At 36.3% G+C, this 17,079-nt stretch overlaps 2 protein-coding genes across 2 annotated transcripts; one reads left to right on the forward strand and one right to left on the reverse strand.

The window, feature by feature from the left end:
* Positions 1–2,359: 2,359 nt before the first annotated feature.
* LOC107812332 (late embryogenis abundant protein 2-like) lies at positions 2,360–2,981 on the forward strand. Its single transcript, XM_016637391.2, has 2 exons — positions 2,360–2,472; positions 2,577–2,981. The coding sequence occupies exons 1-2, from the start codon at positions 2,399–2,401 to the stop codon at positions 2,785–2,787; spliced, it is 285 nt and encodes a 94-aa protein (XP_016492877.1). The 5' UTR covers positions 2,360–2,398; the 3' UTR covers positions 2,788–2,981.
* Positions 2,982–3,897: 916 nt separating this feature from the next.
* LOC107812334 (poly [ADP-ribose] polymerase 2) lies at positions 3,898–14,542 on the reverse strand. Its single transcript, XM_075253254.1, has 18 exons — positions 14,152–14,542; positions 13,800–14,073; positions 10,672–10,784; positions 10,464–10,545; positions 8,916–9,151; positions 8,449–8,575; positions 8,264–8,319; positions 7,021–7,094; positions 6,822–6,868; positions 6,578–6,627; positions 6,037–6,099; positions 5,631–5,711; positions 5,298–5,408; positions 5,116–5,191; positions 4,882–5,024; positions 4,601–4,674; positions 4,345–4,450; positions 3,898–4,121 (listed from the first exon to the last, which is right to left on the reverse strand). The coding sequence occupies exons 1-18, from the start codon at positions 14,239–14,241 to the stop codon at positions 4,029–4,031; spliced, it is 1,896 nt and encodes a 631-aa protein (XP_075109355.1). The 5' UTR covers positions 14,242–14,542; the 3' UTR covers positions 3,898–4,028.
* Between the last annotated feature and the right edge of the window lie 2,537 nt (positions 14,543–17,079).

Below are 17,079 nucleotides of genomic sequence, written 5' to 3' on the forward strand. Positions count from 1 at the left end.
AAAGATAAGGTAAAAATAGAGTCAATTGAATTCTTAATTCTTATACACTTGTTCCAAACTTTTTAGGTAATTTTCTCATTGGACCAACTTTTATCTTCTGGGGATGACATAATTTATCTTCCTCCATTCAAACAATCGAAGCTTAAACCAATAAAAAAATCATTAACAGTTTTCCTGAAATTTTTTACCTCTCAGTCTTAGCAGGTGTTGCATAAAATTTCCAAGAGCTTCGTTTCTGACATTAAATATGAAGTCCTAGTCAATAAAAACGACTAGATGGTGTCATATATAAGGATAATCACATACAATTATGCAAATATAGTTTCTTTTTTCATTTTAGCTAATTAGAGGAATGATTCTAATCAAATTCTTTACTGAACATTCGCATCACATGCAAATATAGTTTACGTGCTAAAAGTTTATATATAATGATTGTAAACTACTCTCAACGTATACTATAGTAAATAAATTCGCATTTTTAAGATTGTGAGTAACTAGGGTTTCTTTTTCTTTTTCTTTTTCCAGAGACTACATCAGTGATAGTTCAATTGCATTACTTCCTTCTTTTTTAATTCATAATAAGAAATTATAGTATGTAACTGATTTATTTAAAGAATTGCGAAGTCTTTTCGTAATTTCTTTCATTTTCTTTTCTCCAACAAGTCAAACGGCATATAAGCTTTTAGTTAAGTACTTTTCAACTAACTTGCTATTTAATTATCCACATTTCAAACTATAATTAATGGAGTAGTACTAATTTTGCAAAAATTAATGACTCTGTGCATGCATGTTGGACTAAGAAGTTTGTTTCTATGAAATGAAATACTAATTCAGTTAGCAAGTTGGGAATGTAACATGTCGAAGCAAGCAAGTAGACCTTATTTTTCCCACATTTCAACACTTGTAAGCTAAAGCTAAAGCCAGCCGCCCTCTGTTTCTCTCTCTCTCTTTTCCTCTAGACTAGACTCGCTCTTCTTCACATCCAAAAACAATTCCAACACAGCCGATATTTCTTTTCTTTTTTTTTACTACTCGATCTTGCGGTTACGACGTTGTTTTTAATCATATATATATAATGTTTAACCCCAAAATATATTGTTGGTCTCCGTGAAACGCAGGTGTTTGTAAGGTAAGAAAATAACTCAAAGCACCAAAAGCAAGAGGATGTTGATGTTACACGTCTGAGAGGAGAAAGAGCCGCGTATGTAGAGAGAGAAAGAGATCGTGAACGGAATAGTCTAAAATAAAATATGCCGTAAAGAAAATTGTAGGCGTACAGTCTGTCTAGACGATGCTGAAAAGACTAAAATACCCCTAGACGACGAAGAGCTGCTTATTCTCGCTTCTAAATAGTAGGAACTACTATACTCTTTGGTGTTTGATTTGGATATATAATTAACGGAAAAGGGTCAAATATGTCCTTATACTATTGAAAAATGTCTAATATTACCCTCCATTATGCTATCCGTCCAAATATACCCCTAACGTCATACTATCGGTCCAAATGTATCCCTGACATCATGAAAGTGGTACAAACCTACCCCTCCTCCGTTAACTGTCTCCCTATGAACACATTTTATTGCTACCTCACCATTTCACCCTGTTTGCAGCTACCAAGTTCAATTATTTTAAAGTTGTATCATTATTTTGAAGACTTCACTGCCTCTACTTCCTCTTGTTTTTCAAAATACATGTTGTTTCTCCGACCAATCCTGGAATTGTACGTACATTTCACTTGATCTTACAATTTTGTGTTTTATTTTGAATTTCCTTATGTTGCCGCTGAATTTGTAAGACCTATTTAGGGAAAATTTAGTAGTACTTTTATTTTAACATAAAACGTAAGGAGAGAAAATGGTAGCCTTCCAGAAATGTGGTTGAAGAGAAAGAAACAAAAAAAAATCAACTCTCGTGTCTAGGTTGTTTTTCTTTCTCACCATGGTCGATTTTGAAACCTTAAACTAGTTTGCCTGTATCTTTGCTTAGTTTTTTATATAAAACAAAATGTATTTTCGTTCGTATAAGCATAAATTTTGAATAGCAAAATCAGAATTTTCTCGGTTCACGTTGCTTCATATTATCTTTAGCTGTTAGCATTTCTTTTGATATAGTGTGTTTGTATATCTATGATCTGTGATTTTCTTCAAATGAAAGGGAAGGAAAGGTTGTGGGGAAGGGATGAAAATGGGAGTATAATAGTGAGGTAGCAATGAAATGTTGTAATAGGGAAGCAGTTATCGGAGGAAGGGTAGGTTTGTACCACTTTTATGATGTCAGGGATATATTTGGACCGATAGTATGACGTTAGGGATATATTTGGACTGGTAGTATAACGGAGGGCAATATTAGACCTTTTTCAATAGTATAGGGACATATTTGACCCTTTTCCGTATAATTAATGGCTCGCTCTTTGTCCAACTCTAAGCTCTATTCTACCTTTGTTACTGACAGACTCTCTCTTGGTGTAACCAGGTATAACACTCCTCTCCCATTCTTTTCCTTTTCCAAAAGTTAAAAGATGGACTCTTTTTTTTTTCTCTTATTTATACTAGTATTATATTTGTTACATTTTGTAGGAAGGGATATGCAGTGGCAGAGGTGGCCGGCGGAAGAGGAGGAGTTGCGCAAAGCAACATGATGATAATGATGAAGAAAGGAGGGGAAGAATCAGCTCCATGGGTGCCTGACCCCGTAACTGGTTATTACAGACCGGAAAATCAAGCTAATCAGATTGACGCCGTTGAGCTACGGCGAATGCTTTTGAACAACAGCACTAGAGGACACTAATTAAATTTATCCAAAAATTATAATACAGATCCAGGGAGTTTGCTTTGTTTCGTTGTAATGGGGTTATAACTTTTCTTAACAAAAATAAAAAGAGGAACACAAGATCTGGTCCGGGGGCAGAAGGATATATGAATAAACTTGAGATAGAGATTTTAGGATGACTTTGATTCTTGATTCGGACATGATCTGATCTTGTAACTCTGATCGTTGTAACTTTTAATTTTGTTATCTTGTTAGGTATATTAGTGCTTGATGATGATGACTAGTTTAAAATCCTTGTTAATTACCTCCTCATTTCTTGGAATAATAAGTATCATAAATTCTCCACGTCTTTTGTTGGATTGTAGGTTTCGTAATCAAATGTGTTTCTTTTTATAGTACATCTTTTGGAAAGTATCTCTTCATGCAAAGTTTATATTTGGGGCATCCTGGGAAAGAATCCCTTTCATGCAGTGTACACTATACGAAAAGGTTTTGTATATAGACATTGAGAAACAGACGTACATGATAATTTGAAGACTTCTATAACCTTTTTGTGGTAGGTAGGAGAACCACAATGGGAAACAAAAAAGAGGGATGTCATAGGAATAGAAACAAAACAGAAAAGAGAAGTGGAAAAAAGGGATGTATGTGATAGGAATATGTTTTAATGAAATTATTTAATGGAAATATGGTCATCATTTAGAAACAACAAAACAATAATTGGCCGTTCTTAATCAACGAACACGTGAGAGAATTTATAAGTTATTGCATACCAATATGTGATGAATTGTGACATAATATAAAGTTCTATGTATGTATAGAACAGGTTTTGCATTTCTAATTAGCCCTTGCTAATAGCTTGTGAATCTTGTTCAGTCATACCAGTAAGATACATCCAAATCAACAAAACTCTGCAGAAACAAAAATACATAAGGGAATACCACTCCGGGTTAGGGGTAAGGTGTACGTACACTCTACCCTCCCTAGACCCACTTGTGAGATTTTACTGGGTTGTTGTTGTGGTTGGAATACCACTACCTAAAATCTCAGGCACGGAAAAGGGAGAATTCAATATAAGCATCTCATAACCACTCATTTCTATACCTAAATATTGGCAACGTTTTCTCATTTTCTGGATATAATACTACCTGGCTAGAATTGCATAGATGACCAAAAGTATAAATTTACATGATAAAATACCTAAACAATATTCTGATAGTCAAAACTAAGATGAAAATCTATAACCATATTTACAGTGATTATCTCCCATAATTGAACTCAACCTGGATAATGTAGCGCATCCTTATTTGCTCCGCGTTGTAAACTATGTACTCGTTATACAACAAATGTCCCTGCAAAGAAACATGTAAACAATGCTTACATGACCTGCTATACATACATATATATCACACAAAATGGTAAGGCCCAAGGGACAAGGCAGCTATCATGAAGTAAGATATTGAAGTTCATTTTAACACAGAAGGATTTATCATTCACAATTTCGCATATCACAAACATCATATGCATATAAGATTTTGAACTAAAAGGGATTTCATCAACAAGGCTAGAGCAAACCTTGTGGTCTGGTTGCTCCTTTGGCTTTCCCAAAGGAACGACGACACCATCTTCAAGTAGATGAGCTTTTGAAAAATCTGGAGCAGTAGCACCGACTCCTTTGGTGCTGCAATATCAAGAATCATGATATTCCCGTGAATCATTCTTTTCAAGCTCAAAGCATGGTTGTCTATATCTATAGTTTTTTTTATTTTTATTTTTGTTGTATTTTGAGTTACGATCTTAAGCAATAACATAAATATGAGAAGATTGAAACCTTAGCTTTCCCGAAGGCAACTTATCAGCATTGTAGTTTGATGACAGAAGCTCATTCATTTCACCAAGAGCAACCTGTTAAGGAAGTAACAAGGTCATCAGTGCGCAAATGCTATTATTACTTTTTGGATTGCAGGAGGCTTCTCTCCTATCCAAAGCTTGAGAAAGAAATCATGTGAAACAGCAAGCTAGATATAGAGAGGTTGTGGCAAGTAAAAGGGACTCGTCTAGAGGAATAAGAGACGAGAACAAAAATTGGGCTGGATTGAAGGGCTAACCAACCTCACATAACAGAAGCACACCATCCCTAGCAGTAGAGGATGCATAGCAATAATTTGCACTTTTGGAGAACATATCAGCAAAATAAACACCTTTACCAAACATATACCCTGTCGAAGGTGCCTCTGGAGGAGCAATTCGTAAACCTACGGTATCACGCAGGAACCATCTTTAGTGAATCTACTGAAGATTTAAATCACGCTTGAAAATACTTAAGCAAGAGAATTAGCAAACAACCCTGTGAAAGAATGCCAGCCCAGTTTGTCAGCCGAGAACCATGCCATAAAAGCATCCTATTACTTGTATTCGAGAACTGCATCCAAAAATTCATATGTTTACATCAGGCTTAGGTAGTAGTAGTTATAAGTTATAAATAGAAACAGCTGTTGTAAGGCATTTTATGGGAGTTTTGCAATCACCTTCTGGAATCTTTCAGTTTCATCACCTCTTGATGCCCTAAATATTTGAACAATATCGACAGTATAACCAGAATGTGTTTTTGCATGAGTATTCTTCATGTAATTCTCAATCTGACAAAAAATAACATAACTCAGCTTTATAAACTCCAGACATGAGTAATAATCAGAGACGAAAAGACATGAAGTGGTGATCACTCCATGGACAAGATGAACAAATAATATTCACAATTTTCATGCTTGTCATGCTGATCAACACACCGAATGAAGGACGAATACAATATTCAAAAGATAAAAGACCATGAAGGAATAGATCCAGCAAAAACTTGTTCATACCATGACATATTCCTGGGTACCAACTTCAACTGGAATAAGTTTGCAACGAAGTTGTTCATATTGATAATACAAAGGATCCTCCTACAAGAAGATGACAAGTTAAGGCATATAGATGCAAATTCATAATCATATCTTAATCCTCAAAACAGTTATTGTGTGCAAAGCAAATTAAATTGTGTTAAAAGCCAGATCTCTTGGAAAATAGCTTCAACTAAACTGTTTCTTTTTTATTTTAAAGATAAATCAAAAATCATTTCACTGAGATGCACCAAGATGGAGACAAAATTTATGAACTTCTATTTTTGAGCTTCCAAAATATTTATCTATACATAAACGAATGTTCTTTTAGCACCAAAGTTAAAGTGAAAGAAAAGAATACTTTCAACGGGACTCAGCAACGTAGTACCTGTATCTCTGTGTTATCTTGCAATAACTTAGTTGCGACTTCAATTTCAGCAAGAGCTTCGACCTTTTAGTTTCAAGAGTTACGCCACAGCAAAATCAGGTGAAAATGAGTAACAGAATAAACAAGCAGCATGAGAATAAACGTTAAAAGCCATTGAACTAAAATGTCATTGTAGAGATAATTTGTGATTGAAACCAGCTAATTTCAATTTTCTAACATATGCTTTGTTAGCTCATCTGCATAAGCCACCTATATCTCCTTCGTTAAAGGCATATAACTATCAACTTTGAACCAAACTCATTGGTAGAGAACATCAACTAACAATAAATAAGAAAGCCATGCTTCTACATCGAAATGACGGTTGATACTTCTGATGAGACATCATAGGATCAGTTCAATTAACTTGGTAAAAGTGCAGACACTTCCATTCCTTTAACAGAAATGCACCCATGATAGAGTAATACATACATAGTGAATAGAGAATAATGATCGGGAGGAAAGAGAAAAGGAGAGAATTTAGCACAGAGAAAAAGGAAGTCACCATTTCAATTTTGCGTTTTAACTTCTGAGGGGTGTCGATGATAAACTCACCTGACAGCAAGTCAACAAGTATATCAGTACGTTAAGCAAAATCCTTCTAACAAAGCTACCACAATCCACCTCAGAGTCACTGAGAAAAAGGACGTGGGGAAAAGAAAAACTGGAAGTTCAAGCAAGCAGATGAAGCAGGATAAGGAGGCAACACGAGGTTTCCTGGAAAAGGAATAGGAACTAAGATGACTTACGCATCTTCTTGAAGCCAAAATCATGAGGAATGACTGTATAGAATTCACTGCAACATAAGAGCGAAGAAACATCAAACCATATATTCATGTCTTAAGCCTGCTCCTGAAGTCCCAGAGACAACATGATTAGAGATAAGCTGATATGCATTGATCAGTGACCATAATCAGACAACTCGCAGTAGGGATGAAGCAAGTTTACCTGGTCAAATCTTCAAGCAGTTTTCTGTTGGACTGGCCAATTACATCAGAAATCCTTTTCAAGACATCATAGCCCTAAACAAAGACCAATTTTCAGTTGAATAGTTGAGAGTATTTCTCTCATTTAGTAATCCCTTTACTTATTCGTTTATGTCTTGGTCAATGTAATAAAGCACGACAGCTGGAACTATAATAGTAAAGAGAATTTAAAAGTTTCCGGCTACATGTATCCACTTCCTGCCTAACAGTTTTCTCCCTACAACCTTCAATACTTTTAATTATTTACATAGAAGCAATATAAATCTTTTGAAGGAAAAGCCAACCAGTTGAAGCCAAATGAGAGTAGACTTTCAAAACCCGCTACCACCACCTTCCTTTATTCCGGCACAATTTGAACCCAGAGACAGTACTAAATTTAGATAAATTAGATGACACACTGATGTCATGAACTCTAGGGGACCTCTTAATTGGAAAAAATAGATTCCACCTTCGACCCAGCAGATTTCATTTTCGAATCCAATTTAACTATCCTGATCTTTTTCCTTTTCTTAATCCTTCTCTTTTTCTTTTGGGGGGACTAATTCTGATAATCTCAGAAGTGCCACAAGAGTGCGGCCCAGATTCGCCCTAATGCTACGATGTACCTCCTTCAGTAAGGCCTGGAAGCATTTTGGTGCTAGCAAATGTCATTCTTTTCAGGGGAAGGGAAGAAGAACCAAAAATTTGCGAGCTTTAATAGAGTCTTCTTGACTTTACAAAAAGTGAAGAACCAATTCTAGAAACCTAACTTTTTTCATGGAAAGACAGAGCAAAATATCCTTCCCAAGTTATGAAGCTAGTTGACAAATACTGATTGCTTAGAAATAGATGAAGTTTGACTGATTTATCAGATTCAAAATAAAGGAAATTGCTTTAATGGGTAAAAATAGGTGGGAGGAAAATTCATCTCACAAAAAATAATATTAGATGTTATAGAATTAACTTATAACACTTAGAATGTTCGAATGTTAGAAAGACGGAATAGAACATCAGGGGAAATGGCCAAGTCAAATCAAGTAAACTGGAACCAAGGGAGTATCAAATTCATGATAACAAATTTAGGTGTAACGGAATCTTTACATGATTTGACTTGTGCTTCATCGACTATTTTTCATTCAGGACCATACAGATCTAAATAAATGACGACACAAATAAGTGGTTCAGAAATGAAACACCCATGCATAAATAATGTGCCAGATACTTGCCTTCAAAATAGTTGTTTTGCTTAATTTACCAAGTGGCAACTTGTTAGCATTGTACCCTGTCCAACAACAAAAAAAAAATAGATAGCAGTTACGATAAAAGTGGTGAATGAGACCTCATTGTGGAGTGTCAAAATTACATAGCGATCTAAGATAAGAATCATAATGGAGTGACAAGAGTGCAAAACCTATTTCCATCATTTGCTGCCTCATCATATTGACATTGCAAATAAGAGATATGAACTTTGCAATCCGGGCCTCTAGCTTAGTCTCACGAGGTTGACTTTTTGGTATTGAGTTGGACAGTTCTTGGACCTGTTTGAAAGGTTCATCAAGCCCTCAGATCCACTAGTACACATTACTGTATAGCTGTTGCAAGTCAACTTGATAAACAAAAATGTTACTTCAAATCTAACTGCTTATTCATATGACAAAAAGTACAAGTTACAGTGTGAATACTGTTTTTTCACAATTGAACTCAGATGCAACAGCAGAAAGAGAGCAAAAGGTTCTAAGTTGATGGAGAAAATAATGCATTTAACACATCTACATAATTGTGATATGTAACAACACATTCTACGTTAATGCAAAAATAACAAGTTTTAACGCATGAACGTAGTTGTCCCAGTAGTACAAGCAACTTAAAACAACTCACAGATGACTCTTTCCCAGTTTCATCATAGTCCATTTCCAACCAAGTATATTGCTTTGGTTGACAAACAAAATCTTTCCGGTTAGACCAATAGTTCTTGGTCTTGTCATAGAACTTGCTCTCAAACTCAGAGGTGGCAGCATCTGCGGAGGTATAGGGACCATTGATTTTTGTTCCACCCTTTGCACCAACTCTGCCCCATCTAGTATACACTAGGAAGTTCCCACCATTATCATTCTCTGCAATCAGATGAATAAAATCAGGCAAGCAAATATGGAGAAGGCTAATGAAATAATTAGATTTGAGAAAACTTTCAAACATGCAAAGACTCAAGATCATGCTCCTATTATTCTATGGGAGCTATGGAGATCTAGATGCAGCTCCAAGTGTGATCAAGAAAACCCTTCCATTATAAGGTCCAAGTCTATGGTCAGCTTCAATATTCCAGCTAATCAAGCTGCAGTTCAAGAAAGTTAGATTTGGTGATAATTGGGAAGACATCTGCAAGATGACTGAGCAGTCTACAGTTGAAGTTCAAACTACTATAGCCAAATGGATCGAACCTCGTATTCTTTTTGTGAAGCTAAACAGTGACGGTTCATGCATTGGTGGTCACTGAAGTGGAGGAGTTATAAGAGACGGTCTAGGCAGATTCATCATGGCTTTTTCTAATCCGCTGGGGCAAGGTACCAGTGATTGGGCTGAAGCTTGGGCTCTCATGTTTGGACTAACTGGTGCATTGAACAATGATATAATCTTATCATTGCAGAAACTGATTCCTTATTGCTTCAGAACTGTATTAATGGTATCTGGGCAACACCATGGAGACTGAAAGACACTGTTTAGGAGATAAAGAAGATGTTGAGCATTCCTGGAGTCTTCACTAATCATTGTTTCAGGGAGGCAAATAAAGTTGCTGATAAAATGGCTTCCCTGGGACACAACAGGAACCAATTGCACATATACACTTTACCAAGTCAACTTAAGGGACTTCTAAATACCGATAAACAGCAAATCCCTTCTTTCCGGATCAAGAAGAGAAAGCCAGCTATGATCGTTTATGAGCCCCTTGAAGTATTTACCTGGTGCTAATTTTTTGGAGGAATACCTTATCTTGTGTAGTTAGTATTCTTCATACCTTTAGCATTTAATTCATCTATCTAAGATGTATGATAGTTTGCCATCTTCTCAGGCATCTAGGGAGGCTTTATATGTCGTACAGCTCCCTCAAATCTCTTGTAAACTTTTTTTGAAAGATGAACGAAAATGCTCAGTTAGTATGCAAAAAAAAATGTAAAGATCAGGATTTTTTTCTAGAACATGATGAACCAAAATACAATATTCCATAGCTGTTCTCATGTTCTTCCCAGCCATCAGAAGTCGTCAGATGATACAACCACCAATTAACAGGAAGAATTTGTAGTGTATATGCTCCCATAGCATGGAAAACCATTTTAAAAGGAAAACAAAGAACCTTTTACACTTTACTAGGCAGTTCATTACCAACAAATTAAGACGTATGTGAGGCTGAGGCAACAAATAGAACTTAACCTAGAACTTGAATGATATAGAACTTGTTATTGTTGTTGCCAACATTTGTTTGGTTCAATGTGGCATCATAAATCTCATTGCCCTGCATATCAACAAGAATTCGCTGAATCAAAACCTTCTTTGTTAGAAGAATAAGAAAAAGAGAAAACACGAGCAATGCAAATACTTCTTTGCAACCAGAAGCAAAAACTTTCTGAAAAAGACTTACTTGTTGCAGGACATGGTAACGTGCCTTGATGTCATTTGGCAGGTACTGATCCAAAACAGCTGCACCCTTCTTTGTTGCCGTGACCAATTTCTCTTTCTCACCTTCATCCCCATCTGCCAATTTTTTTAACAGTAAACAAGACAAAATCATATATCACTAAAAGAAAAGGATGAAAAGAACAACCAAAAAGGTAGTGTAAATAGTCAAGTTAGCTTCAGGTTAAACATGTAGCACTAAGTTTAACACAAACCACACAACTACGTTGTCATTCAGTACTATAGTGCATATTACCACTCTGTGGCATTAACTAATGTGTATATGCCAGTAATTACAATGATAATCCACTGTCTAAAGTGGTCAATTCTACTTAGTATACAGCTACTCCCTAAGTATCTACATTTAGTCCCTTTTGATTTAGTGATTCTTGAATCGATCATAGACTAATCCACCCTGAAAATAAAAATTTCGACGATCACAAAGCTATATGAAAAGTAATATGAATTGCTACATTTCATCTCAAATTGACAACTTACTAATAAACTTGAAAGTTATTGGTCAAAGCCACTTTCTTTCACGAACTGAAAAGGCTTAAATTACGGGCTGAAGTAGAAGTAAAAATGTGAAAGGTGAAAATATATTAAAACAAGACTATGTTAAGTCTCTACTCAGCAATGCACTCAAGCACCATCTGTGGCAGTTAGGACACACATAATCCCGCAAACAACTGCCTAAACCAACATAAATTACTCCCTTGGCCTGACCAATTTTCAGTATAATATTTCACTTAAGATCTTCAAATTTGGACAGAACTGCTACCAAAGAAACTAAGCTTTGGTTCCAAAACAAAGGTAGTTATGTTAGTGAATTAACTGATGGTTAAATTTCATAAGTTAAACTCTGATTAATTTGGTACTCATAAAGTAGTAGAAGAGATTTGCCAAACAGCAACACTATTGTAAGAGTTTAAGTTTTAAATGGGAAGTGAGGTTAAATTACGCTAAGAATGTGTTTGGCACAGAGGAAAACACTTTCCAATTGTCTCCTCCGCACCCTCAACCCCCCCCCCCCAACCCTCTCCACCCTCCCCTCCCCACCCCCGACTCACCCTCACCCCTCAACCCACACTCCTACCCCCTACTCACCATCCTACCCTACCCCGTCCCTCAACAACTAAACCCTACACTCTTGACCCCAGAAGCAGAGCTAGGATTTCAATCTTATGGGTTCAGGATCCTAATCTGTTTAAGTTACTGGGTTCTAAATTAATATTTGTACATAATGAATTTTTAAAAGGTAAATACAAAGTTTGAATTAAAGCTACTGGGTTCGGCCGAACGCGTAGCCAGCACTGTGACTCCGCCCCTGCTTGACCCCCACCACCCCTACCTCAACTCCTGCCCCATAGTAGTTTGCTTAGATTATATATACATATACATATCCTTTTGGAACAATATTTTTTGTTTACTTACCAAACAGCCAAAAATAAATAAGAAAATCACTTATTTTCTAGGATAACTTGTCCCGTCAAAAACATTTTCCTTAGTACCAAACACACCCTAAGAAAATTCATGGCGAAATGGCTTCCTGGTCACTTAAACTTGTCGGGTTTTTTAAAGCTGATACATAAACTTATAACTTTCCCATTTGAACACTCGAACTCGTTTTTTCCATAACTAATGAACACATTTGACCATTGACCATGCCCATGTGGCGTCAGTTGGTCCTAATCAGCAGCCCGAGTGAGTAACACGACGCACAGGAGCGTGAAAACCCCCTTCCCAACGCCCAACAGTACAAAATACCCCCTTCCTCCATTTTTAAAAATCTGAAGCTCCATTTTCAATTTTTTTTTTTCATTTTTCAGACCGTGAAAATGGTGGAAAGTTGTATATTTTGTCATTGTAGAGTTGAAGCTAAGTTTTGAACTTCCCCATAACTTCCCCTTCCAAGTTCGTTGATTGAAATCCTTCAAAAGCTTTCCGTACTCCTTCTGGATGTTCAAGCTGATGGTAACAGCCCTATGGAGGAACTCGGATGTTCGGATTCTCTCTGAAATTCCAAGCTAGAAAGACGACACACAACGGCATGCCGGCAGTGATCTTCAAAACAAGAGATTACTATGTCACCATGGCGGCTCAATGTAAGAGGACAATTGTTGGTCGATTTCTGAAGACCCGACCCCGAATTATAGGTCAAGATTCTCTAAAAAATTCCCTTTGAAGGGATCTGCAAAAATTGGAGTTTATGATAAATTAAATGTGTTTCTCAGCTTCACTAATGATGAAGATTACAATTTTGTTCTATATAAGCGGGTGATTGAAATTGAAGGTCTGCAAATGTGGTTGCAGAAGTGGAATCCATATTTTAAGCCTGAAGAAGACCTACCTACCAATAGATCCTGTCTGAGTCCTGCTGCCCGGATTACCATTTCATATGCATAACTGGTATTATGTCAAACATATTCTTGAAGAAGTAGGGACTCCATTGGAGCTTGATGTGGCGACCAAAACTATGAACATACCTAGTATGGCGAAGGTAAGCGTGGAAATTGATTTACTCAAACCTTTAATCGCCAATGTTTGGGTTAGAGATGAAGATGATGATTTGCCTCTTAAAGATTCGTTCAACGCATTGAATATTAAAACATACCCAAATTCTGCAAACATTGTAAGAAATTACGGCACTATCTTGTTAACTGTTGAATCCTAGAAATAAAAAAGCTGGAAGAAAAGAAGGAAGAGGAACGAAAGAGTAACATGGAAAAGGATCAAGCTGAGCCACCTGTGAAACAAAATAATGAAAAGCAGATAGCCATTGTTGATGAAGAAGAACGCTAAAGCAGTCAAAGAGAAGGAGTTGATGCTTGACTTTTCGCGCCCTTACGTGTAAGACATCCATTGGTCATTTGCTGACTGGATGGACACGTATGTGTATGTGTAATACACGCGTACATGGTCAATGGTCAGATGTGTTTATTAGTTATGGAAAAAATGAGTCCGAGTGTTCAAATGGGAAAGTTATAAGTTTATGTATCGGCTTTAAAAAACCCGACAAGTTTAAGTGGCTAGGAAGTCATTTCGCCAAAATTCATTACTCAATGTATATAACTTAAATTCCTATTGCAATACCTCCAACATTATCTTTTGACATGTCATTCTGTGAATCAGAAGCAGCACAAAGCCTCTCAACAAGTTCTTTCTTTGACCCAGTAGTGGAAATCCCACGAGAAGTGGCTAACTCCCTTAACTCCTTAACACTCATCTTCTTATACTCCTCCTCCACAGTCAGAGTCTTCATCTTCTTCCCATTTGAGTCACAATCATCATCCCTCGATCTTTTTCTATCAGCGGTTAATTGTTTCTTGTTTTCCTCCTGCTCAATAGCCTCCTCTAACCTACTTACCTGCAATTTGGGTAAAACAACACCATTATGAAAAATACATTTAAAGAAAAGAATTAGTGAGGGTTATTAAGTGCAAACCAAGATGGGTTTGTTTCCAGTGGTGTCAAGACCGCGACTCGAAAGTTGCTTACGGAGTTCATCCACTTTAATCTTGGTGATGGTGGCCATTGTTTGAATGTTTTCAAGTTGTTGAAATTTTAAGTGCTTAAGGAATTGGAGAGGATTGAGAACTACTTAGTGAATGGGAAAAAGCTTGCAAAGGAAGAGTGTTTGTATATTTGTGCAGCGCACGCTTTTGCGCGGGGCTCCTTTTCGCGTTCGGAAATTGGAATCAGTCTTACGCTTTCGTATAAATGGACAGGTTTCTTTTATTATAATTATTAATAATTATAATAATAATTAGGGGTAGAGAAAAATGGGGAGGGAATTACAGGGAATCACCAACAAAATGAACAGGTCCATCTACTCTTGTTTTCTTTTCTTTTTTCTTTTTTTTTCAAATTGGCAAGGAAGATAAATTGAAAATTGAGGAGAGGGAGAGAAATAAAAGCTAAAAATAGCATGGACTAGTCAGTTTTCGGATTGGTCATTCAAAAATAGACACCATTAGTCATTGAAAAATAACCATTATTTTGCTGCAATACGGAAAGTTCCAGCATAATATACTGGAGATCGGTGCACCTGTGTATGAAATTCTAGCATATTATGCTGGAATCCAGTGTATTAGTATAATATACTGGAGTATTTTTTCGGATTTTGAACAGTGTTTTCTTTTAAATTTATCTTTACATAAAAAGTGGCTAAATTTCGATTACTTTTGAAACTGTGACTATTTTTTAATGAACACTTGTAAATCCGGCTATTTTTGAATTTCTCCCAAATAAAAGGGAAGCCTTCCCTGACCAGAATTTGGGTTAGTTAAATCAGCTAATTTTGAAAAGAAAGAAAAAATGGAGAAGTAGAGGGACTGAAGACCTAACGCAAAACTGGAAAAGGATTCTTTTTTTACCCTTATTTGTGCAAAGCATAATTAGAGAAAAGAAAAGTTTAAAAATTATTTCTCTTGATTGGTTAATCTATTTTAGGGAAAGTGAGATTTACTAGAATTTGAGAAAGAACAAGGGCAAGTTACACATTTGGCTAATCCACCTAGAATAATAATATTCGCTAGTCAATATATAAAAAAAATATATTAATTATGTATAAAATATACATATTTTACTGGATATTATTTTTTAGAGCGGCTATATTGTATAGTTTTCTCAAAGATAAAGAAAGAACAAGGTATAGAAAGAGTTGCATTTTGCTTAGTTATGATAAAGTAAGATCCAGCAATACTAATGGGGGATTGATTAGATCCTTTCATGAGAGGATTTGGATTCGAGCCTAAGAACTTTTTAGTATAAGGTGCTTCATTCTCTTAGTAGGCTTGTCCAATGCAAACCCAAATTAATCAGGACGGTAAATTCCAAATATGAATAGCTAGACCAAAAAAATAAAGAAATAAGAAGACCTTTTATGAGCTCCATCAAAATGAAAATCGATGTACTTTTGAAATTGCACCTATTGGTGCACCGATCAATTCGCGCCCACCACCAAAAGGAGCGCCCGAACTGTCTATTTCAGCAAGTTTTTTTCTGAAATATATAAAAGAATAGTAGTAATTTCTGACATTCTTAGACATTCGAATGGCAAACTTGATGCATGAAAGAATAAATATACAGATAAATTGAAAGCATTGGTCTATGGGTTAACTACTTTACTTTATAACCACAAATCACAATAATGCACTAAAAATCTAAAATCATACGTGAATGCACGTATTTTTGTAAAACATTTTGGACGTAAAAATGTCGATTATGAGAATAGATCTTTACTCGGGAAAAACATTTTAATTTTGTGTAGATGCATTATCATACATAATTACGAAGATTATAATACACTAACTCATTAGCTTTAGTATGTGAGTTAGTGTATTTATGTATTTTAGTATTCCTTAACTTCTGTGATTACTTGTCGTTGCTTTTGTTCCGGCCTTTTGATTGCAGTACTCGGTTTTAATTTTGTATTTTTGTTTCGGTTTCTAATTGGTATACTTGTTGTTGCTCTTTCTTTTATCTTTCCTAAGCCGGGGGTCTTCCAGAAACAACCTCCCTGCCTTCATGAAGGTAGGGGTAAGGTCTGCATACATACTACCCTCTCTAGACCCCACTTGTGGAATTACACTAAGTATGTTGTTGTTATAATACACTAAACACACAAAATCATCTCAAAAATACTACGCATTGACTTTTGAGGGTTCAATAATAAACTTGTTTGACACAAAAGATATAAGGATCTATTTGGACAAATCAATCAAAGAAAATAAAGGGGTAAATCTTAGCTAAGTCTAATAATTTCTAGAATGAAAGATAGTTAAAGAAAAGTATCGATGATCAGAATTCTTCAATTGTTTGTATGAGTAAGTTTATAGCCAGTCTATCAAATTCGGAGAGGCTTTACAAGACTGTTGTTTGCTATATATATAGAGAATGAAAAACCCTTCAAAGCTATAAAAGACAAATCATAAGGAATATTCCAAGTATCCACTAATGGGTCCGTATTATTACAAGGGTCGTACAATCCCATGTTTGTCTAGAGGTCGTCCTCCACGGGACGTCAGGTTACGAGGACCTCGACGTTCGTCGAACTCATCGACGATCGTAGTCGTTCAAATTTGGACCCATAGAGTTAGTCCCTCCGCTTGTCGAGGTTGCAACTTGGTGCGTCCTCGATAAGCGGACACCCTGCATTCCTACAGAGAAATTTGATCCTTCGAAACGTTACGACATTGGCCAATGGGGGGCGGTCGGCGTGCCTGGCAAGACACCGGGTTATACATTTTACCGGGGAAATGATGCCATCTTCACATGCGTCATCATTGCGCGTGTTTTCGAGGCAGGAGTTGATGGCTTGTTGCTTCGATTCTGGTGCCACTACCTTCCGCTTCGATTCTGGCGCCACCCA

Source organism: Nicotiana tabacum, chromosome 1 (assembly GCF_000715075.1).
Source record: "Nicotiana tabacum cultivar K326 chromosome 1, ASM71507v2, whole genome shotgun sequence".
NCBI lineage: Eukaryota > Viridiplantae > Streptophyta > Magnoliopsida > Solanales > Solanaceae > Nicotiana > Nicotiana tabacum.

What these genes read in the sequence shown, in the direction of transcription:
- LOC107812332 (XM_016637391.2), top strand. Translation starts at nt 2,399, where the DNA reads ATGGCTCGCTCTTTGTCCAACTCTAAGCTCTATTCTACCTTTGTTACT. An exon ending in CTCTCTCTTGGTGTAACCAG is followed by an intron (nt 2,473 to 2,576) that starts GTATAACACTCC and finishes TACATTTTGTAG; the next exon opens with GAAGGGATATGCAGTGGCAG.
- LOC107812334 (XM_075253254.1), bottom strand. Translation starts at nt 14,241, where the DNA reads ATGGCCACCATCACCAAGATTAAAGTGGATGAACTCCGTAAGCAACTT. An exon ending in TTGCCTTCGGGAAAGCTAAG is followed by an intron (nt 4,451 to 4,600) that starts GTTTCAATCTTC and finishes TTGATATTGCAG; the next exon opens with CACCAAAGGAGTCGGTGCTA. An exon ending in AGGAGCAACCAGACCACAAG is followed by an intron (nt 4,122 to 4,344) that starts GTTTGCTCTAGC and finishes GTTTCTTTGCAG; the next exon opens with GGACATTTGTTGTATAACGA.